Source organism: Anas acuta, chromosome 8 (genome assembly GCF_963932015.1).
Source record: "Anas acuta chromosome 8, bAnaAcu1.1, whole genome shotgun sequence".
Lineage (NCBI taxonomy): Eukaryota > Metazoa > Chordata > Aves > Anseriformes > Anatidae > Anas > Anas acuta.
The window spans coordinates 22177840-22200192 of record NC_088986.1 but is presented as its reverse complement, the minus strand read 5'-3'; the positions used below and the strand labels follow the sequence as shown (position 1 = coordinate 22200192).

The 22353-nt window shown below is 41.3% G+C and overlaps 1 protein-coding gene across 8 annotated transcripts; it reads left to right on the top strand.

Annotated features, from left to right (window-relative positions):
- The first annotated feature begins 19 nt into the window (after window positions 1-19).
- LOC137860647 (E-selectin-like) lies at window positions 20-21581 on the top strand. 8 transcript variants are annotated; one of them, XM_068691149.1, is made up of 19 exons: window positions 23-416; window positions 515-632; window positions 1355-1399; window positions 1972-2040; window positions 9295-11220; window positions 11491-11557; window positions 11981-12367; window positions 13128-13235; window positions 14168-14350; window positions 14795-14980; window positions 15441-15626; window positions 16080-16262; window positions 16719-16901; window positions 17366-17548; window positions 18004-18189; window positions 19432-19545; window positions 19986-20007; window positions 20116-20188; window positions 20540-21581. In XM_068691149.1, the coding sequence occupies exons 6-18, from the start codon at window positions 11521-11523 to the stop codon at window positions 20171-20173; spliced, it is 2016 nt and encodes a 671-aa protein (XP_068547250.1). In that variant the 5' UTR covers window positions 23-416; window positions 515-632; window positions 1355-1399; window positions 1972-2040; window positions 9295-11220; window positions 11491-11520; the 3' UTR covers window positions 20174-20188; window positions 20540-21581. The 8 variants fall into 8 exon arrangements, with proteins under 8 accessions (XP_068547255.1, XP_068547256.1, XP_068547254.1 ...); XM_068691148.1 differs by lacking the exon at window positions 1355-1399 and having other exon boundaries at window positions 23-303; XM_068691150.1 differs by lacking the exon at window positions 1355-1399 and having other exon boundaries at window positions 11057-11220.
- Window positions 21582-22353: the final 772 nt, after the last annotated feature.

Here is a 22353-nt window from a genome sequence, read left to right as displayed (position 1 = left end):
GGTACAGACTACTATCAAACCTGTAAGCAAAAACAAAGCCCTAGTAAAGTAAGCCAGGCCACTACCACCTATGCTTTAGAGAGTATAGAGGTGAGGGAGGGCTATAAATAGGAACCCAATCCTACCATCTCAGCTGTCCTGCATGTTCAAGTCAGGCAGGGAAAGTGACAAAAGCTGTGGCTGGGTGAGGTGTCCGTTAGCATCAGGAGACAGAGAGAGTGTTGTAGAGCTGATGTAGTGGCTGCTTAAACTTATTTTGTTCTGATTAGTCCAATCCACTAGTAAGGCCTCTGTTAGGATATGGTATTAGTAGCTTTTTAGGCTTGTTTAAGTCAATCTCAAAGCTTTGTTCTTGTTTTGGTAGCTTCTGTACATATAAGTTGTTTCTTAATTATTTTGTCTACTATTCTAGCATGGTATTTGGTATTCCAATTTTTCTTCCTGTTGAAGTTAGTGCCTTAGAAGGCTTTGCAGAGATTGCTCGTTTGAATGAACCTCACCTTTCTATTTTTAGCTGGAATAAGATATTTAGTTCCCTTGAGCATAGAAGCCTGTTGTACAGTCTTGGCTGTGGAAAGCTTGATTGCCCCATTTCAGCTGTGATACGTGGAAGGAGCTAGCAACAAACAATGGTAAAGTTGATGAGCAAGGGCAAGGATGGCAATGGAAATACTGGGCAAGGATGGTAATGGAAATACTTAACACCGTGCTTCCAAAAGCTAAGCTCTCTTAACAAAGAGAATGGGCATCTGGCCTTGACCTGACGTGCGTTTGAGTAGTAACAGGCAAAACTGACCTTTGTTATGTGCTTGTTAATGGTTTTGTCTCTGAAAGCACCCTCCTTGTCCAAAAGTAGTTTCCTAACCCCTGCTGGGGTACCGCAGCTTCCTGCTGGCGTCCAGGCCAACGACAAAACCCCCCTGTTGTTGGCGGTAATTTTTAATACGTCACTTTGTGGGCCTCAGGAGTAAACAGAGGATGGCATGGGGCAACAGGGGTCTCAAACCAGAGACAGCCTGACTCCTGCAGAGAGGGACTTTCCTTTTGGGGTGGGTGTGCTCATAACTAATTGTGGCACAGAGTTTGGCACTGTTTTCTGAAAAGTGAAGACTTTGTTCTTACTTATTTGGCTAAGTGACATGTGTCTTTACTCTCTTGTCATAAAACCATTGTTCTGAGAAAAAATAACAATAAACATCTCAAACTAGATTACAGTAAACCAGTGCGGCAATAATTAAGGTAGTGTAATGGGTATTTTTTGTGTTTAGCTGTAGCCAGACCATAAGAGCAAATGTTGCCAACACTCTTTCTCATCTGGGTTACATGCTGGCTTGTTTTCCATTATGGTTTGCAGGCTTTGGATTGGACCCAAATGACTGTAAAGTGAGGCTGTTCCTGTGTATGTCTTTCCTGTTGTCTCCAAACCCCTGTAAAATTCACCTCTTCACGTGCTGGTTTGATTTGGGCCAATATTGCGGTGTATGTTGCGGTAGTTGATTGTGTCGTAGTGTGACAGCACGTGAGGTTACACTGTCATCCTACTGAATCTGGGATATCCAAGCCAATTTACTGGTTCAGCTAGTACATCTGAACTTGGTTAAGGTTGGTTATATGTTCCAGCACATGCAGAGATGGGGAAAAATAAAAAATACCGTGTTTCATGAGTATGGTGTAAAAGCTGAACAGGTAGACAATAGGGACACTGGTAGTGTTCCTGCTGAGGGATTGGGTTCCTGCATATTGAGTGAAATATTTCACGATGGAAACTAATGGCAGAGGACAAACACATTCTTGTCACACTTAATGGCACTCCTGCTGGGCTTTGTGGTGCCACAAAGGCTGCGATGTTTGTGTCTTTCTATAGTAACTCTCTAGAATCATTTTTCTTCCCCAGCTGCCCCCAGGGAAAATTGCTTTGTTCAGGAAACATGGATGGTTACTGAGCGCTCTTTCTGAATCTTTTGTCCACAGCTTAATATTTTCTTCTACCACTGAAGTGGACAAGCAGTCTTCAAGGAACCTTGGAGGAGTTTACCACTGGTGGGTGCAGTGCCCTCAACTTTGTGCTGGTGTGTTCACCAGCTTAACACATCCAATACAGCAACTTTATCTCAAGTCTTTATATTCCTGAGCTAGATTGTTACATGTGTGCGTTAAATGGTAGTTTGAAAAGAGATACGAGTTCTCAAAAAAAATTTAAGGTATCCATTTATGTGCCCCTATCGAACCTTGCTTTATCAATGAGGATTGATGTGAGGAATGGGGAAGAGAAGACATGGCTGTAATGCAGTTGTATGTGGAGATGTTTAAGTCAGCTGTAATGGAACTGGTTCAGGTAGCAGAAGCCACCTGGCTGCAGAAACATGGAGTTCAGATGACACTGGTTTATCCTGACAAAAAGAAAAAAAAAAAAAGAGGATCAATTTATTGTGTAGGTCTCAAACCTGTTATTTCTAGCTTGCTTTCAGTATCATCCAGACTATCCTAGTTAACTTGCACATCTTAAAAGCAAGACAGTAAATTACATTTTAATATCAAATGTAGCATTTCATTCAAATAGGAAAAAATAAATAAATAAATAAAACACCTAAACAAACACAGCCCTGTTAGCCAGGAGTATTTTAATGACAAAACAGTCTCGTTTATTTTGGTCTTCAGCCTCTGAATGGTAACTGACTAGACAAGAAGCATTAGTGTTATACAAATGTGCTAAGCATACATTGTGTTGCAGTGAAACCAAGGAGCTTATCATGGGCTTCTCTCGAGCCATTAGGCAAATCCAGGTTACCAGAATCAGGAAAAGGGAAGCAATCAGTTTGGACTCCAGCTTTATAAATTTTTCTTTTTATTGAGCTCTTTGACAGTAGGGCACAAGATGTAAGGATATGTTTGGCCTGTTGTTGTATTACAGGAAAGGATTAAGAAGAATTTTGAAGTAGGTGATTTCCATTGCATGTAACTCTCACATGAGAGAGAAAATAAAATGAGGGTAACTTTCAGCAGTACTTGCAAATACTTTATCATGGGGTGAGAGCATGCACTTGCATGGAGCAGAAGAATGCCTGATACTGATGCAAATGAAATCCTGTTGCACACCGTGTGTGTCGTGGACGTCTTAGGACCACAGGTCTGCTTTGCTGCTTGGCCCAATTGTTTTAAGAGGCTTTGAATTAAAAGTTTTCTTCACATCTGTTGGTTAACAGCTCCCCAGATTGGCACCAAAAGCCAGAACAAATGGAGGATAATGACATTCTCTCTTTGTATTAACATCTTCTGGATCTGTGTATGTGTAGTCAGTTCAGGAGCCGGGGTATTGGTTTGTGTACTGGAGAATCCAAGGCCACCTCCAGGATGCAGGAGAATATGGGCTGTCTGCTGAATCTTTCCTACTTTACTTTCATGGATAATGCTCTTGTTACAGTCCCTTTCAGAAATGAAACAACATTTGTACCAAAACCTTCGTGCTTTTTGTTCAGCTCACAGGAGGCTGTTCTCTAACCTCATTGCTCTGCTGGCTAGAAATTCCCTCCTAATTTCCAGTCTGTGTTTACTTGCAAAAAAGTGGTTTGTATCCACTTGGGTTTTGTACCAGCTTTATCCGTTTGTATCCAGAAGACTCCTGATCACCTTCTTTGCTTACATGCCAATTCTAAAGAATCCCTCACATTCTTTCTGAGCTTTCCTAGCTACTGCTTCCCTGGTCTTATACGCAATCTTCTGCTTCGCACCTGGGAAGATAATTCTTTAGAGGGGACCTGGTGCAACATTTCTACTGTTTGGACGGTCTAGTGTCCTACCAGGAGGTATCGTTCACTTAGTTCTCCTAAATGCCCTTAAGTATCACCTGCCTGTCATAGGATTGTTAGTTTTTTCCGTTTTGAACAGTCATAAACAGTACCTGACAGTCATAAACAGCACACAACCACCTGTAGAATTCACTTGCTCTGTGAAAACAATCTGCTGGATTTCTCTTTTGGGGCTTTCTGTCCTTCAGTTGTCCCTCCCTGCCCTGAGTGCCCGTGCCCTGCAGCATGTGGTGGGGACACGATGGAAGCACAGTGTGCAGATGATGGTCTTAGAATCCCAGCTGTTAATTTGTGGCCTGTAGGGATGATCAGTGTGAATGAGCTGTTTAATTGATCTAAGTTCATTTTTATAACCTATAACAAACTGACTATAAAAGCATTTCAGCTGCAGCTCATTTTCTTCAAGGTAAACTCATACTTAGGTTTATGGAGCAGAGAGAAGAGAATATTTTGAATGATGGGCTTAGTGCTAGAGGTGCCCAAGAGGGAAACTGTGTCCCTCCTTAGTCATGGTGTTGGGGGCTACCTAGATCAGAGGTAAAAATTGGAAAGATGAAGAGAAGATTAATGGGAATGTAGCAGGATTCTGGGTATGGATTGATTGGAAAAAAAATAGGTTATTTCTTGTGGTGACTTACTAATGTTCGTGTCTGTGGGCAGGTTTAGCTATAGCAATAGTTCTCCTTTGAGAGGAGGGACATTGGCATATGGAGTAAGAGAAAGAATAGCTGTTTTCCCAAATTCTGGCATTCAATGAGTGCCAAGTTCAGGAAGTAGTTTTGTATACATGGGAGCGGATTCTGATTGCTTGTTTTAAGTGTGGGAAATGCCTTCAAGAGTGCATGTAAACTGTTTATTTCAGAGGAGGACAATTAAATCCTATCTTAGAAGACAGATATAAGCGTATAGCATTGGTGGCTTGAGTTTATTTAGTATAATTGCTAGGTAATTCTGCAACCTGAATAGGAGATGAAATTATTAGAATTCTGTGAATTTTGTTCTGGATTCCTTTCCCATTGCTTTAAGCATCTAAGCAAGTGTATTTGCTCTCATTTTTGTTAATGGAGGCAGAATGGAGCTCCTTTGACTTAACTTTTAGATATAACTTAGTCTTTGAATCTATGGAGTATAGAGCAATTGCACTCTTAACTTATTTTTAGGTAGGTATGAACCTGAACCTTTCATTCTGTTTTGATGGTTGAGTATCTTCTTTTCTGTAGTTTATGCAGTTGGTCTAACATGGATTTTCTTCACTTAGAAGAAACACAAATAAACTGAACTCTTAACCACTTCAAGTAATGTTGCTTTCAGGTCCAGTATTGTTTTAGGGGTGATAAATAATAATCCTTTCACTTTCTGTTGTTCCAACACCTATTATGAAAATAATCTTTTCTGATTATAAAGAACCAGACTATATCAATTGCAATCATACGTGATTATAAAGGATGAGTAAATTGATGGAAAAAAAGAAAGAAAAAAAGAAATAATGTGCACCAAGGGTTGGGGAGTGGGGAGCTGTCCTTGTTTTCTTTGAGAAAAATGTTTTTTTTACTTCGGACTTGGATATTAAAGGCTCTGTTGAGACTATGGGAGTGTGAAATGGACCTGGGCAGTAAAATGAATGTTTACATGTGGATCATATAGTTTTTCTTCCTTCCACGTGTTTGGAGGGTGGTGAGGCTCCGAGCCACTGCCATGGAATCCAGCAGTAGAGCTCTAGAAATAATCAGGCTTGCTGTGGTGTCAGCTCCATCTGCAACTGCAGGCAATTAAGCTCTAGAAGTTAAACCTAGCCCCACTTTGATCTTAATTCAAGGTGTGAGGAGGCGCTGCCACTCACCAAACTTTCCTCTGTTCCTTTGTGTATTTTCACTGTTCATTTTCACTGTATTTTCATGTTCAATGCTCTGAATCACACTTTGCCAGTGCAAGTGATCCCTGGACTCGAGTTAGATTACTGAATGTGAATTTTGGCCTATCTAGAGGAAATTGAGCATGTGAGTCACATTGGAGAGTTCCTGAAATGAGAAGTGGAGATAAGATTTTCTGTCTCCTGGGGTTTTGCTCCAGACAGAGTGGAGACTGTCTTAGGAAGCCTGAGAAATTCCAGCTTTTGTAGCAGTTGTATTACCTGCCTTATTCACACTTAATGAGACAGAGGCTGAGGGATGAGTATGTCTTTGGGAATTATCTTTTCCCATCAAGACCTCAGGGAAAACTTGTGTATTATATCCTTTGTCTCTGAATTTTTAAAGAATTAGTGTTTCAAGCTCCTGTCCAAACAGGAAGCACCTTCAGTACTGGCTCCAGAACTCCTTTTCCCTTCAAGGCTGGCTAGGGCTCTTATTCTTCCTCTTCTACAGAATATTGCTGTGGGTAAAATTGGAGTTTTTTCTGTAACTTCAAAATTTCAGGTTTTACAGCTCTTTGCCACAGGAGAAATATCTGCTTTACGAACTATTTTGAAATAAATACTTATCAGATTTTTTCAGAGTTGAATGGCAAATATGCCTACTTTAGAGAGATGGAACTGGGTTACTCACAGAGGTGTTTAATTGTTTTTGTCTGGCATAAAAGCTTCACTGATTTTTTAAAAAGAAATAGTGACTTAGAAATGTGTAAATGCAGGTGTAATCTTTTAATATAGGTATAGAGCCATTCTTTAAACAAAACATGGCAAACATCTGTCTCTTTCTATATGTATATACATACAGGTATACACTCAGGTTATCTAACAATTTGCCATATCCTGTATTTGTCTTATTTTTGTTATTCTAGCAAGCTCAATTAAGAATTTCAATCATTTAAAATTTCTCATTGCCTCCCATTTCCATAAGCTATTGATAAAGACACAAAGTTTTCTCAAACCAAGACTTTTCCAAAGGAAAGCTAGTCTCTACAAAGAACTGCTCTAGCACTGCGTGGCCTTGGCATTTAAAAAGATTTTCTTTAAAACTTTATCACCACAAATCAATCCAACCACTACTTGTTATATACCAAGTGGACATAAAGAAATGTTCATTGCATTCCTCCTAAGCACTCTAAAATACCTTCTAGGTTGTAGAAGATCATGTAGACTTTTAATCTATTCTTCTTTTTTTTTTTTTTTTGTCTGGAGATGTTATAATGGTTAACTCTCTTCAGTTTTTACAGGTAGGTGATAGTTTCTGAACATGTATTACTGGAACTGCAGTGCATTCAGAAGATTAGATCACTTGCAATATGCTCGCAGTTCAAATGAGCAAGTATATGCATGTGTTGTCAGGGAAGCAAGCAAAATGAGGATGTGTGTAAGAAATAAAATCAGTAAATTAATTTTAAAACTTTTTTTATTTGAATATAATGCAGGGTATCAGGAGTGTATGAGATGCTCATCAATTCTCTTCTATATGAGAATAAAACTTAGCTCACGTCATAAATGTATCATCTGTCTTGCTCAGGATTTGACTGTATGTTATCTGCCTGTACCTTCTTAAAACTGCACTTTGGAAGATCAGGTGCAATACCCCAGTTAAGATTTGGCAATGGCAGATTGGGTGGAATAATTGCAATATGTGTCTTAAAACATTCTTCTTGTTACATACCAGAACAGCATTTCCTGTTTTTAACAATGACAACAAATTGTTAAGTTTGTTTTATGTTGTTTGTGAGCTGTTATAACACTAGTTCTTTTTCTACAATGTTCCTGTCTAGCCAGTGATTTCAGAGTTTGCTGCTATTTTTTGTTGGTTTTTGAAAATAGTATTTTGTTTTTTTCTATTGAGTTTCATCATTTTATTCAGATCATGTCTGTAATTGATCAAATCATCCTGAAGCCTACACTAGTCCTTTGGAACCCTTGCAGTTCCTCAAAGCTCAGTGTCTGCAAAATTTGAGTATTTTAGTTGATATTTTGCAATCCAGTGTGCATTAGGTCATGTTAAGTTCAGCATAAGCCCTGCAAGGCTCGTTTGTACAGTCCTAAGACTGACAGTGGTCTTTGAAAAACTGCCCTTCAAGTAGTGGTTAAATGCCTTGCATGCTCATTTTATGATAATTTCAGCTAGCCCTGTGTCACTTGCTTGTAAGAATGCCTCTTGGGACAGTATTAAGTGTTTTGATTACAGCAATATATAGATCACTGCTTGTTTTTGTTTTGTAGCCTTGAACTACAAACAAAACTAGGTAGCTGTCAAGAAAATTGATATGATTGATTTATTATTGGCAGATCTTAGTATCCTTTTGCTGATTTTTCAGGTTTCTTTAATATTTCTCCAGTGAAGTTCTAGTATCTTTCTAGGTGCTTGTGTGGAAAACCTGACTTGTAATTAACTTCTAGTGCAGAGAGGCAATACTTGCTTTTCACCAGCCATCTGACACCTTTCCACATGCTCTAAGGTAATTACTGAGGGTTTGGAGAAAACTTCGTTGGATCCTTGAACACTAATTTGATTGTACACAACAAATGTAGCCTTCACTCCAGTCTTGCCATACTCTGACCTGTTCTCTTTTCCCAGCGCACAACACTATTGTAGTGAGGATCTGCTAACCTTTCTCTGTACAGAAAGAAATTAAATTTGGTGTGTTCTCTGTCAATGGCTCTCTTTAAATAGCAGACCCGAATGGTGTTAGTTACTCTTATTCCTAATATGTGTATATAGCCTTTCCTTGCCTTTTTGTCCCATTTTGGGTTATCAGATAAGCTTTCCTACTAGAAAATCAGCTGTCATTAGATAATCCTTGATAGACACTTCTATCTGTAACAGAAAAGAGGTGATCTGGAGTATTCCCCTTCACTTTGAAGAAGCTAGGCTTTCACTTGTGGGAATGAAGGTCTGGTGTGTATAAGAACAAGAAGTGTTGAGCATTTTTTTTTCAGGATGAGTTGGGAGCAGACAACTGCAGCCAGCTCAGTGCAGTACAAGAAATGAAGTTCTTTATTGTGTTCTCGAATCAGTTGCCAAAGGAAGAAAAAATGCAAGCGTGAAAAAACGATGAAAAGAAAATAAATCTGTAATAAAGAAACCAGTTAAGAGGCAGGCTGGATGGCATTTCTAGCTTGAATACCTGCAGTTTAAACTAGACAACTGTGTCAGAGGTACATTTTTCCTGAAACACCTGTGTATCTTAGGTTTCAGTATGATCTTTGGCTCACAGGAATCCCAGTCTTCCCAAACAACAATGGAGTTGAAATTTTTAAGTACCTTTAAATTTAAGGAGACTTAAACCTCTGAGTTGTGTGCCTTTAAATGCTTTTCATGTGTTTTTTTTTGTTTGTTTTTTCTGAAAATTTTGTTTGTATTTTTCTTCCATTACATTAAAAGGAGATTAAAAATATAATCAGTGGGTGGCAGAATTCCCTGGGAAAAACCAAAAAGAGCCCCTAGTCAGTGATGAACAGTGAAACGCTGCCAACAAAAAGAGGCAGTCTTTTTTTAGGCTGGAGTTCTTACAGGCATATTGCTTTTAGGCTTGCATTGTGTTTTTTTTTGTCTTTTATCTGCTGCAGACACTCAGTCCCAGACAGTCCTTGTGAAGGAAGACTATTGTAAACTGTGAAACCCTCTCTTCCTTCCTCTGGAGATTCCACTGGTAAAGCGATTCTGATGCAGTTTCTTCAACTCAACTTCAGAGCCTCTGCCATGAGAAGGTTGAGCATTTACCAGTAGGAAGCTTGTAACCCAGTTTGAAAAAGTGAATCTCCAGGAAGAGGTGAATTATTTTTCCCTCTTCTGGCTCTGGATGGGATAGGAACTTCTCTGGAATTGTCTATAATTCTTCTGTGTCTATATCTATAACACCTGATTAATATTTTAGGAGAAGAAAATAGCTGTTCTATCAAAACTTATTATTATTACTATAATAGTGTTAGGATAATACAAACCCCATGGAATTTTGCCCTGCTGTGTGATATACTGTACAGATGCTTTAAAAGTACCAGTCTGTTAGAGTTTACAGTCTGAAGAACACTGACAGACAGGTTGGCAGACAAGAAGTGTTTTCATTCCCAATTTCCAGATGAGCAGCTGAGGCTAAAGAAATCAGTTCTGACCTGATGCTAACTGTAAGTCTCTGGAAGTCTGGTGGTTATAAGAAGTTGGCCAAGGCCTGAGGTCACAGAACGTGGCTGTAGAATAGCCAGGAGTTAACCTCAGCTTTTCAGAGTTTCTTGACAGCACGTCTGGTTCTAGCTTTCCTAGTTCACACCTGCCTCTCCCTGCAAATATTCAGCATGCTCTTTTTAATTCTCACTCTAATCGGTAGCTGATTTTGACAGGCTTTCAAGGACTTCATTGCAAGTTCTAGGAAACTCGTATTTTGATATGAACTGGTGCTATTTTATACTGCTTACTCTGTTCTCTTTGCCTTCTCTAAATGGGCAGAGATTTATCAAGCTATGGGTATTCACAAATGTTTTACTTTTTCAACAAAAGGAAAAGCCAGTTCTTGAAACTGCTTTATGCCTTTACCTGACCTACCTCTTCTGCTGTAATATTTACCATCGCCAGCTCCAGGTGGAATAGAGTGCTGGTAGATGTCAGCTGGTATTGAAAGGCATATCTTAACATAACTCACTTAGAAATAGGTTGATATATTTCCATTCTTAAGGCACTTGTGCTGAATTTAAAGAGAATGTGCTATGCCTTGTCCTGGTTTTGAGGAAAAGATCTGCTGAAGTTGATGTGCTTCTTATAGATACCCTATATGCCTACCCTAGAAGATAGCCTATAGATACCCTACATGCATACAATTAGATAATTAGGTCAAAGCAAAGCCTGCGTGCTTGACAGTTATCAGCAGTTGAATTTATATTGTGAACAAGACCCTGTATGGCCACTAATAAATCTGGAGCTGGTGAACTCCACCACAGATGGGAACTTTGCACGGCATGCTGTGATCCAGAAGAAAGGGCTTGCCCAGTGCTGCAATTTTCAGCTTTTACTCAAACTAGTTAACCAGCTTTTGATTTCAGTGCCTTTCTTACTGAGATGCCCAAAGAGCTGGTGCCTCTTGGGTGTAAAACTTTCTAGGAGAAAAGCTGGAATCTGCTTACTCACGCGGCAAACTCTTCTTGCTCTTTCCTGATATCCTGGAATTGTGTGTTTCTGTCAGTAAAACTGTAATCCAGCACTTGGCAGCTTGTCAGCACAGCAAGTCTTTGTGGGAGGGTTGATTGGCAAGGGGAAACATCAAGCTTAGTTTGTAAGGGTGTGATCCTGGGGTTTTCCAAGAATTTTTTTTTTCCATGCGGGATTTCCCGTACTATGAAGGACAGGCTGGCTGAGAGAATAAAAGGCAGTGGTAAAGGCAAGGGCACAGTCTGGATGCTTTGAGTTGAATCTTCAAGTCCATATTCAGCAGTTTAACTACTATCCAGCAGTCCCTGCTAAATAATAGAAGACTTCTAGAGCACCTGACCAATACAGCTACACCTGTGAGTATAAATGGACTTTTATTATATTTCATTGCTCAGCTAGAGGAAGACTGGATAGGTAAAATTCTGTTAGTTTTTAAAAAACTATTTTAAAACTATCTTGACGTTAAGAACTGTTTTAGGTGATTAATCTCCCAAGAACTGCAGTCTTATTTAATTCTTTAGAAAGATCGTTTAAATGTAGAAGAGATTAAGTGAATGATATTTTATACTGAATTGTAAAAAAGCAGCGTATGCTCCATACAAATGTGTTCCTTTGATCTTTCCCAGCCATCTGCATAAAAGACAAAACTCAGAAACATGACTTGCTTGTGGTTCCTGTCTCTTCTTGCTTATGGTAAGTGTGTATGTCTGCAGAGAACTAGATGGATGGTAACGTCAGTGTGCTTGGGTTTAAGCTCAGAATTAAGCAGATTTTTTCTGAATGTGACCTAATTAGCTTGAGACTGGATTCCCATAGAAAGCAGTAGCTGCAATGGGACGTTGCCCTGCTTACCTGTCAAAGATGTAATTGGCTCCTATGATTTACTGTGAAGTCTGCAGAGCTTTGTGTGATCAGACATAGTTTCACAGGCTGAGATTTCTGTGCTTGATGGTGACATAACCTGTTTTGAAGCCTGCTGATTAATTATTTTTAAAATAATTGCTGCTAAGTTTATGCTGTTTCAGATATTGACAAATGTGCAAAACTTATGGATCCTATTCTAGAGAAGGAGGGGAAAAAGTCTGATAGCAACTTTTTGCCATCTTTTTGTTCCAGGGCTTACAATACTGGAGGGGGTGAATTGTTGGATATACATTTATTCAAATACAAACAAGAACTATGATGATGCAGAGAAGTGGTGCCACAACCATAGTGCTAAGTTGGTTGCCATTCAAGATAAGAGCATAAATGGCTACCTCAATGAAATCTTACCCCACAATCCAAGTTACTACTGGATTGGAATCAGAAAAATTAATGATAAGTGGACCTGGGTAGCAACAAACGAAACACTGATGAAAAAAGATGAAAACTGGGCTACAGGTGAGCCAAATGACTTGAAAAAGAACGAGGACTGTGCTGAAATCTACATCAAAAGAGGGACGGATGATGGCAAATGGAATGATGAGAAGTGTGACTATACAAAGGCCGCCTTGTGCTATAGAGGTATGGTATCAGAAAGTCCTTTTCAGTGAGCCCTTGTGGAGATGAAATAGTGTTGTTTAACCTGGCCTTACATACTAACTACCTAACCCTGTAAACACCAGTACATTTATCCTTACAGAGCTGAGGTTGACCTTATTCTAAGAGTTGGATTGATCTCACCTACCTTCTAGCTCCCAGAATATCATACATCACATCTTTTCTAAGGGAGTTATTAGACCCTCTCCATAATCAGTGGAGAGAAACAGTCTCTTCCAGAAGATGGGTGATCCTACTCTGAAGTAGGTGACTGAGCTAGATGAGAATTGTCCTTTTGGAGGCATCTGTCTCTGCTAACTACAGAACACTGGTTTAGATTTGTGTAGAGAGAGGTCAAAAAAATAAATCTATCACAAAAATAGCCAAGTGAATTATCTGCCAAATCAGAGCTGTGGTGAGTTAATGAAAAATATCTCTGAGGATTTCTGCCTACCCCATAGTATATTGTTCCTTTTACATTTTAATTATTGCTAATAACTGAGAACAAGTGGTCATGGAGTTTCCAGCTGGTGGAATTCTTTCCCTGTGAGCTAGTTTGTCAAAGCTATTGATTTCTGAAATGATTCTGTGAAATGATGGGATAGCCTTATATAGCAAAATTCCCTGATTTTCTTTTGCTGTACAAAGTGCTTGTTTAGTGCCAGAAAGATAAATGAAGCACCAGCCAAGTGATTGACTCTTTTTTTTTTTTTTTTTTTTTTTTTTTTTTTTTTTTTTTTTGCAGCTTCTTGCAATGAGTCTACCTGCAGCGGCAATGGGCAATGCAACGAGGGTTTTAACAATTACACCTGCGAATGTAACCCTGGATTCTATGGGAGGAATTGTGAACTTGGTAAGGTTGTTTCATCCTTCTTTCCAGTTGGGGAGATGGTCATGCTAACTAGTGCTCAGTTTGGCTTTATTTGCCTCGTTAGTCAAAGAGAGTGACTGTACCTTGTGCTTCTTTGAAGTTAAGACTTGTGATGAGGTACCGAAATTTGATCATGGGAATCTTGAGTGCAACCATTCATTGGAGAGCTCTGCCTATAACTTGCCGTGCACAGTTTGGTGTGAAAAAGGCTATGAGCTGACTAAATTGGAACCAGTATACTGTAATTTTTATGGGGAGTGGTCTGCCCCTCTTCCATCATGAAAAAGTGACAGTATAACACTGTGATAGATGGGATTTCCACGTTATACATAGCTGTGTGGATACATATACATGGCTCATAGTGGATACAAACTGAGATTCTGGCCCATTACTTTAATTCTCTGGTGAAGATGCTATTGTATTGCAGCGCACAGGTCTCCCTCATCCTGAAGAGATAAAATGGCCAAAGTCCCAATCCTGGTTTAGACTAGAAAGTAAGGAAAACCTTTTCTGTCTTTAGGTGGAGAACAGAAAATGAAGAAGATCTTGTCTGACTGTTCACATCAGGCCAAGTACTCCTGACTAGTTATTTTTTGAGGTGTTCTGCATACAATAAGCTATTGTTAGAAGCAAGTAAAAGCATCATACATCACCAAGAAGCAGTCAAACTGGGAAAACTTTTGATAGTAACTAGCTGGTGTCATGAGCTGCAGATGAATTTACAACCTTGTCTTAAAACAGTCAGTCTTCCATTTTGAGATCTTTCCACTCCTATCTGCTTTCTGAAATGGCAGGATAGTAAGTCTCCTTTCTAAAGCTGCTTCTCTGGAATGGATATGTTGCTAAGCTTCAGGAAAGTAAAAACACTTCAGTATGTCCCAGACTAATGTCTGTGCTGTCTTTTATGCTTTCAGCTGTGACCTGCCCTGCTCCATCCATTGCTAATGGCTCTGTGGCCTGCTCCGATCCCTCTGCGAATGTCACCTGGGGTAACAACTGCACATTCACTTGTGAGGAAGGATTTATCCTGAAAGGACCAGACACACTGCAGTGTGAATCTTCTGGGAATTGGACAGAGGAGCAGCCATCCTGTGAAGGTACCTTTCCTTATCTCTACGCACCTAAGCACTTGGGGCATGCTGAATTCCTTAGACATCTGTGCCGACTGCTCTTGGGATCCTTATGTTACAGCTGTGAGGTGTGAGGCTGTAACCTGGCCAGAAGGTTTAAGAACCTGTTACCATTTCCCTTGAGATCTTGTCTATTTCTCCTGTTATGATTTCCGCTGCCAGGAGGGATGTGTTCTGGAGGGCCCCTCCAGTGCATGGCAGAAGGAAAGTGGTCAGAGCCATTCCCAAAATGCAAAGTTAAGAATTCCTGGGTTGGGAAATATTTCTTCGTCAATGTGCAACACACTGAAATCCTATTCCCTGAGGGTCCTGGTTAAATTCAGTCAGTCTCCAGCCCCGGTTGGGTGTGCAAGGTTAGGTGTATCATGGCCTCAGTAGAGGTTAGAGGTAACAGAGTTCTTATGCTTTCAGCTGTGACCTGCCCTGCCTTAACACCCATTGCTAATGGCTCTGTGACCTGCTCCGATCCCTCTGCGAATGTCACCTGGGGTACCAACTGCACGTTCACTTGTGAGGAAGGATTTATCCTGAAAGGACCAGACACACTGCAGTGTGGATCTTCTGGGAATTGGACAGAGGAGCAGCCATCCTGTGAAGGTACCTTTCCTTATTCCTGCCCACCCAAGCACTTGAGGCTATCAGCATTAGCCTGTTGAATTCCTTAGATATCTGTGCCGACTGCTCTTGGGATCCTTATGTTACAGCTGTGAAGTGTGAGGCTGTAACCTGGCCAGAAGCTTTATTTTCCTGTGACCATGTCCCTTGAGATCTTGTCTATTTTTTCTGTTGTGATTTCCACTGCCAGGAGGGCTGTGTTCTAGAGGGCCCCTCCAGCACTGTGTGCATAGCAGAAAGTGGTCAGAGCCATTCCCAAAATGCAAAGTTAAGAATTCCTGGGTTAGGAAATATTTCTTCGTCAATGTGGAACACGCTGAAATCCTATTCCCTGAGGGTCCGGGTTAAATTCAGTCAGTCTTCAGCCTGGGTAGGGTGTGTAAGGTTAGGTGTATCATGGCCTCAGTAGAGGTTAGAGGTAACAGAGTTCTTATGCTTTCAGCTGTGACCTGCCCTGCCTTAACACCCATTGCTAATGGCTCTGTGACCTGCTCCGATCTCTCTGCGAATGTCACCTGGGGTACCAACTGCACGTTCACTTGTGAGGAAGGATTTGTCCTGGAAGGACCAGACACACTGCAGTGTGGATCTTCTGGGAACTGGACAAAGGAACAGCCATCCTGTGAAGGTACCTTTCCTTATCCCTGCCCACCCAAGCACTTGGGGCTATCAGCATTAGCCTGTTGAATTCCTTAGATATCCGAGCTGACTGCTCTTGGGATCTGTATGTTACAGCTGTGAGGTGTGAGGCTGTAACCTGGCCAGAAGGTTTTATGACCTGTGACCATGTCCCTTGAGATCTTGTCTATTTCTCCTGTTGTGATTTCGACTGCGAGGAGGGCTGTGTTCTGGAGGGCCCCTCCAGTGCATGGCAGAAGGACAGTGGTCAGAGCCATTCCTGAAATGCAAAGTTAAGAATTCCTGGGTTAGGAAATATTTTCTTGTCAATGTGCAACACACTGAAATCCTATTCCCTGAGGGTCCTGGTTAAATTCAGTCAGTCTCCAGCCCCGGTTGGGTGTGCAAGGTAGTGTCATGGCCTCAGTAGAGGTTAGAGGTAATGGAGTTCTTATGCTTTCAGCTGTGACCTGCCCTGTTCCATCCATTGCTCATGGCTCTGTGACCTGCTCCGATCCCTCTGTGAATGTCACCTGGGGTACCATCTGCACGTTCACTTGTGAGGAAGGATTTGTCCTGGAAGGACCAGACACACTGCAGTGTGAATCTTCTGGGAATTGGACAAAGGAGCAGCCATCCTGTGAAGGTACCTTTCCTTATCCCTGCCCACCCGAGCACTTGGGGCTATCAGCATTAGCCTGTTGAATTCCTTAGATATCTGTGCTGACTGCTCTTGGGATCTGTATGTTACAGCTGTGAAGTGTGAGGCTGTAACCTGGCCAGGTTTTATGACCTGTGACCATGTCCCTTGAGATTTTGTCTGCTTCTTCTGTTGTGATTTCGACTGCCAGGAGGGCTGTGTTCTAGAGGGCCCCTCCAGCACTGTGTGCATGGCAGAAGGACAATGGTCAGAGCCATTCCCAAAATTCAAAGTTAAGAATTCCTGGGTTGACAAATATTTTCTTGTCAATGTGGAACACGCTGAAATCCTATTCCCTGAGGGTCCAGGTTAAATTCAGTCAGTCTTCGGCCTGGTTGGGTGTGCAAATTAGTGTCATAGCCTCAGTAGAGGTTAGAGGTAATGGAGTTCTTATGCTTTCAGCTGTGACCTGCCCTGTTCCATCCATTGCTAATGGCTCTGTGACCTGCTCCCATCCCTCTGCGAATGTCACCTGGGGTACCAACTGCATGTTCACTTGTGAGGAAGGATTTGTCCTGAAAGGACCAGACACACTGCATTGTGAATCTTCTGGGAATTGGACAGAGGAGCAGCCATCCTGTGAAGGTACCTTTCCTTATCCCTGGCCACCCGAGCACTTTGGGCTTTCAGCATTAGCATGCTGAATTCCTTAGATATCTGTGCTGACTTCTCTTGGGATGCATCTGTTACAGCTGTGAAGAGTGAGGCTGTAACCTGGCCAGAAGCTTTATTTTCCTGTTACCATGTCCCTTGAGATCTTGTCTATCGCTCCTGTTGTGATTTCCACTGCCAGGAGGGCTGTGTTCTAGAGGGCCCCTCCAGCACTGTGTGCATGGCAGAAAGAAAGTGGTCAGAGCCATTCCCAAAATGCAAAGTTAAGAATTCCTGGGTTAGGAAATATTTCTTCGTCAATGTGGAACACGCTGAAATCCTATTCCCTGAGGTTCCAGGTTAAATTCAGTCAGTCTTCAGCCTGGGTAGGGTGTGCAAGGTTGGGTGTATCATGGCCTCAGTAGAGGTTAGAGGTAATGGAGTTCTTATGCTTTCAGCTGTGACCTGCCCTGCTCCATCCATTGCTAATGGCTCTGTGACCTGCTCCGATCCCTCTGCGAATGTCACCTGGGGTACCAACTGCACGTTCACTTGTGAGGAAGGATTTGTCCTGGAAGGACCAGACACACTGCAGTGTGGATCTTCTGGGAATTGGACAAAGGAACAGCCATCCTGTGAAGGTACCTTTCCTTATCCCTGCACATCCGAGCACTTGAGGCTATCAGCATTAGCCTGTTGAATTCCTTAGATATGTGCCGACTGCTCTTGGGATCCTTATGTTACAGCTGTGAAGTGTGAGGCTGTAACCTGGCCAGAAGCTTTATTTTCCTGTTACCATGTCCATTGAGATTTTGTCTATTTCTTCTGTTGTGATTTCCACTGCCTGGAGGGCTGTGTTCTAGAGGGCCCCTCCAGTGCATGGCAGAAGGACAATGGTCAGAGCCATTCCCAAAATTCAAAGTTAAGAATTACTAGGTTGGGAAATATTTTCTTGTCAATGTGCAACACACTGAAATCCTATTCCCTGAGGGTCCTGGTTAAATTCAGTCAGTCTTCAGCCTGGGTAGGGTGTGCAAGGTTGGGTGTATCATGGCCTCAGTAGAGGTTAGAGGTAATGGATTTCTTATGCTTTCAGCTGTGACCTGCCCTGCCTTAACACCCATTGCTAATGGCTCTGTGAACTGCTCTGATCCCTCTGCGAATGTCACCTGGGGTACCAACTGCACGTTCACTTGTGAGGAAGGATTTGTCCTGGAAGGACCAGACACACTGCAGTGTGGATCTTCTGGGAATTGGACAAAGGAACAGCCATCCTGTAAAGGTACCTTTTCTTATTCCTGCGTACCCGAGCACTTGAGGCTATCAGCATTAGCCTGTTGAATTCCTTAAACATCTGTGCTGACTGCTCTTGGGATCTGTATGTTACAGCTGTGAGGTGTGAGGCTGTAACCTGGCCAGAAGGTTTTATGACCTGTGACCATGTCCCTTGAGATCTTGTCTATTTCTCCTGTTGTGATTTTGACTGCGAGGAGGGCTGTGTTCTGGAGGGCCCCTCCAGTGCATGGCAGAAGGACAGTGGTCAGAGCCATTCCCAAAATGCTACGTTAAGAATTACTGGGTTGACAAATATACTGGGTTTCTAGTCAAGTGAAGGAGATATGTAAGGGTAGAGAAGGTAACAGCAACCAGTGAGTTTGTACTTCTAGTGCACAAAGAAAAAAGCTTAATGAAATCTCTGAATATATTCCTTGAAAATAAAGGAGAAAATTCCTTAAAGGTGTGGGTGGGGAATCTTGATTTCTTAAAAACAACAAAAGCCTTAATCTGACTTGGATGTTTTTGTTTGTTCTGTAATAAAATATTTACAATCTTGAGCTATTTGCATATAAATAAGGAGCTTTTCTAGAAAAGTATAACTTTGTAGGGATTTTACGTTCTTCAGTCTGATTCTCAGTGGAAAAAGTATAGATCTGTAAAGTTGGTGTGATCAGTCTTCAGCTGAGCGGTTCACCCAAGAAACTCACAGAGCTTTTCTGTGAAAGGCTGTAATTTTACAGGGCAAAAATCTCAGCCTTGCCTTCCCATCCAAGGCAGTAAGAGCTGTCCCTGTTCTCAGTAGGAACATGCTTGGTCCGCATGAAATGTCTTTGCTTAACATGCTAAGAGTTCAACTCCACTTTATTTGGGCATAGTTTGGAGTCTTGAATAATTTCATTGGTTTCAGTGGAACAGAAAAAGAGGATAAAACCACAGCAGGAACCAGAATGTGACAGCATAAATTTTATGAGAGCATAAATTTTAGCTTGTGGCTGGAGGTTAGACAGACCCTGGGATAGTTAGCCTATTGCCTTGCCATTGCTTTGGCAACAGGTGGGATAATTATAGTTTTTGGCATGTAGCATTTCATCTTGTGCACAGGATGTCCCCTATCTCAGCAAGAGGTAGAACAAGCAAGTGACAAGCAGCAATACTGGTTTCTTCCGAAGAGCACAAGGAAAAGGAAGAAACAGGGTTTCAAAGACCTCATGTGCGTCCTGGTCTCACTGAAACTTTTTTCTTTCAGCTTCTGAACGTCCCTATGTCAACTATGTCTATGTGGGTATAGCAGCCGTAAGTGCCTCTGTGTTGACCACAGCAGCATTCTTCCTTTGGCTAGCAAGACACTTGAGAAAAAAAGGTAAGAGATTGGACTGTTTTATTTACCTTCCTGATTTGTGTGTGTGCATGGTACCTCCGGATTCAAAAGGCTTTTTGAAAAAGTGAAAGCTCATTTAAACAAATTACCAAATTATTTTCAGAAAGCCTGCATATGTGCTACGTTTGGCTTTACAATGAGCAATTAAACATCCAAAAGTATAAAAAAAAAAAAAAAAAGTAAATTAAAGAAAATAATTAGAGGGGAAGAAAAAGAAACAGCTATTCATCAGTAATTACTGCCAGGAAAAGTGAGCGGGAGTTTGAGATTGGGCTAATAACAACACAGTAATAACTGCCTATGAGATTTCTGTTGCTAGATCAATGTTTCTTTATCAAATATTCAGTAAAGTTTTTAATTAAAAAAGTTTTCATGAGAGGGCTTTCATCTTGAAATGACAATGTTTTTCTTTCTTCTTGCAGCAAAGAAATTCACTCCTTCCAGGTAAGTTGTGTCTCAAAAATCAGCATGAAAAACATTGGAATCACTTTTCTAAAATCCATTTGATACGTAACAGCTATCGCTAAAGTACTTTTCATTTCTGTTTTATAGCAGCTGTCAGAGCCTTACTACTGAAGGCAGTTTCCAGCATGTTGGCAAGACGGTTTAACTCCAGGTGTTTCAGGTAAGCATGCAAGAGTGCTACACTTCCCAGTTCTCTTCCTTTTAATCACAGAAGTAATCAGAACTGTTAATTGCTATACAATTGCAGAAATAGCAATATGCACTTTGGGGTACCTAATATGCATCTTGGTATTGCATAAAAGTTCCTAAGGAAGCTGATCAATTTATTTGGAAATGGTTATTCAGCTCCTGAAGGATGATTGTGCTGAGTTGCCTGTCTAGCTGTACATAACATTAGGAACACTTTTGTGCGTTTTTGCTGCCTGCTGCATACAAAATTCCTCTGACATGAGAGCGAATACAAATCTATGCCAATTTTCTAATTTATAGTGGAATTTTGTTCTCTCTGCAGGAATTGAAGCCATCTTTACTTATGTCTCAGGTTTTCAGGAAATGAAACTGCATGCAGATCAGCAGCTGTCCAGATGTTTTTACCTCTTGCTGACAAGATGATTCACCTTGTGTATTGCTCAAATTTTGAACTCAAGCTGTCTGGTATTTTCATTGAAGACAAACAAGCAGAGGGCAAAATTCTGGCCTTCTGGCAAAATACTGTCTGCATTCAGTCATGTAGTTATCATAACTGGGAGCTTGCCATCTCTTGTCCAGATGGTGAGCAAATAGTAAGCTGCTGCCTAAAGAGGAGGCTGGTTTCTCCTCTGTTCTGCTCAAAGGTACCTAGGTGAGGTGAAGACATGCATTATTTCACATGACTTACTACACTGCTGGAGATGTCTTCTCTGGAGACATATGGGATATACTTGCAGAAACAAAATAATTGGGATTAAGAAACATTTGTTGAATTGCTTTGAAGTCATTGATCTGGTTTATTGTTGAAATCAGTTTAAGATGATGTCCCTGACATAAATGGACAGTTACTTGTGTTTCTGCTGCATGTCCCAGATAGCTTGTGGACTTTTTTGCTAATAGCACTAGGAATGTTGGTGCTTGTAATAGGTACTTCAGTTTCTGAATGCAGCAAGTAGATCTGAAATGATCTCATCCCCATGGGATTACTGTAATACAGGTGTATATTTAAATATTTAATTTGAGTGAATTTTACTGTGGGTATTTCTGTGCTGTTAACAGTAAATGTTTAAAGCACCTGTTCCTGAGTAGGTCTCTGATCACTGATCCGGGCACAGGCCATTTTAAAATGTCAGATATGTTTCTAAGATTACATGCCTGCATATAATTTGCAAATAAAATGGAAGTCTCAGATTTGTATGTGTGTATATATATATTGCAAGTATGATTTATAAAGCTCTTAAAGGACTTAAACGATTCATAAGTTATGTTTAAGTTATAACCATAAATTAAACATCTGTATGACTTGGAATTTGATATGTATTGTTCTATTTGTAACATTATTTAATAAAACATTTTAAATGTAATGCTCCCTTTCTGAAAACATTCATCTTTTAAATGTGCACTGTGGATATGTGGTTTCAGGAGCCGAATATGAGGGTGTGGGGGAAGGACTGGTTAAACAGTAAGTCTGGGGAGCTTGCTCTCTTATTCAGCTTTCCATGTTTTCATAGCAGTCAAGGAAAGAGTAGCCGGCAGATGGCACTGACTACCTGGGAGCCAGCACAGTCATAGCTAGACCCGAAACCAGCATTCCTGGTCCTGAAAGGAAGGAGGAGGGCTCAGTGATGCATCCCATAAAGCAGGTGCTTGGACCAGCAGTGAGCTTGGAGAGAGGGATGCTCAGGAGGGAGAGGAGAGCAGAAAGAAAAGCAAGTAGTGACCTTGATGCACAGTCAACAGCACAAACCCATGCAGGACTTTGCCAGGCCTTTCTGCTGGGACATTAGTGGGGGGCTGGCAGAGCATGGGCTAGCTGCTAAACACAGCTCTGGGGATTTGGGGTGACTATCCAGGGGCCTCCACCCCCACTGTGGCTTGGGCTGTAACCAGACTGCCCTGGGCTACTGATGGCTGGGCACTGCTGTAGTAGCTGCCCTTCCCTGGCCCTTGGCACAGCCGAGGGAGCTGCGCTGTAGCTCTCTGTAGCAGCTCCTGAGGAACCATGAGGTGTATTCCTGCCCCAGGCAAGGCTCAAGAGAAGCCATCAGGCCAGGGAGCAAGGGAGATGGTCAGGAGTTGCTGCACCACGAGGGATAGTGCCCGTTGCTGTTTATCCCAAACCGATTAGCAAACAGA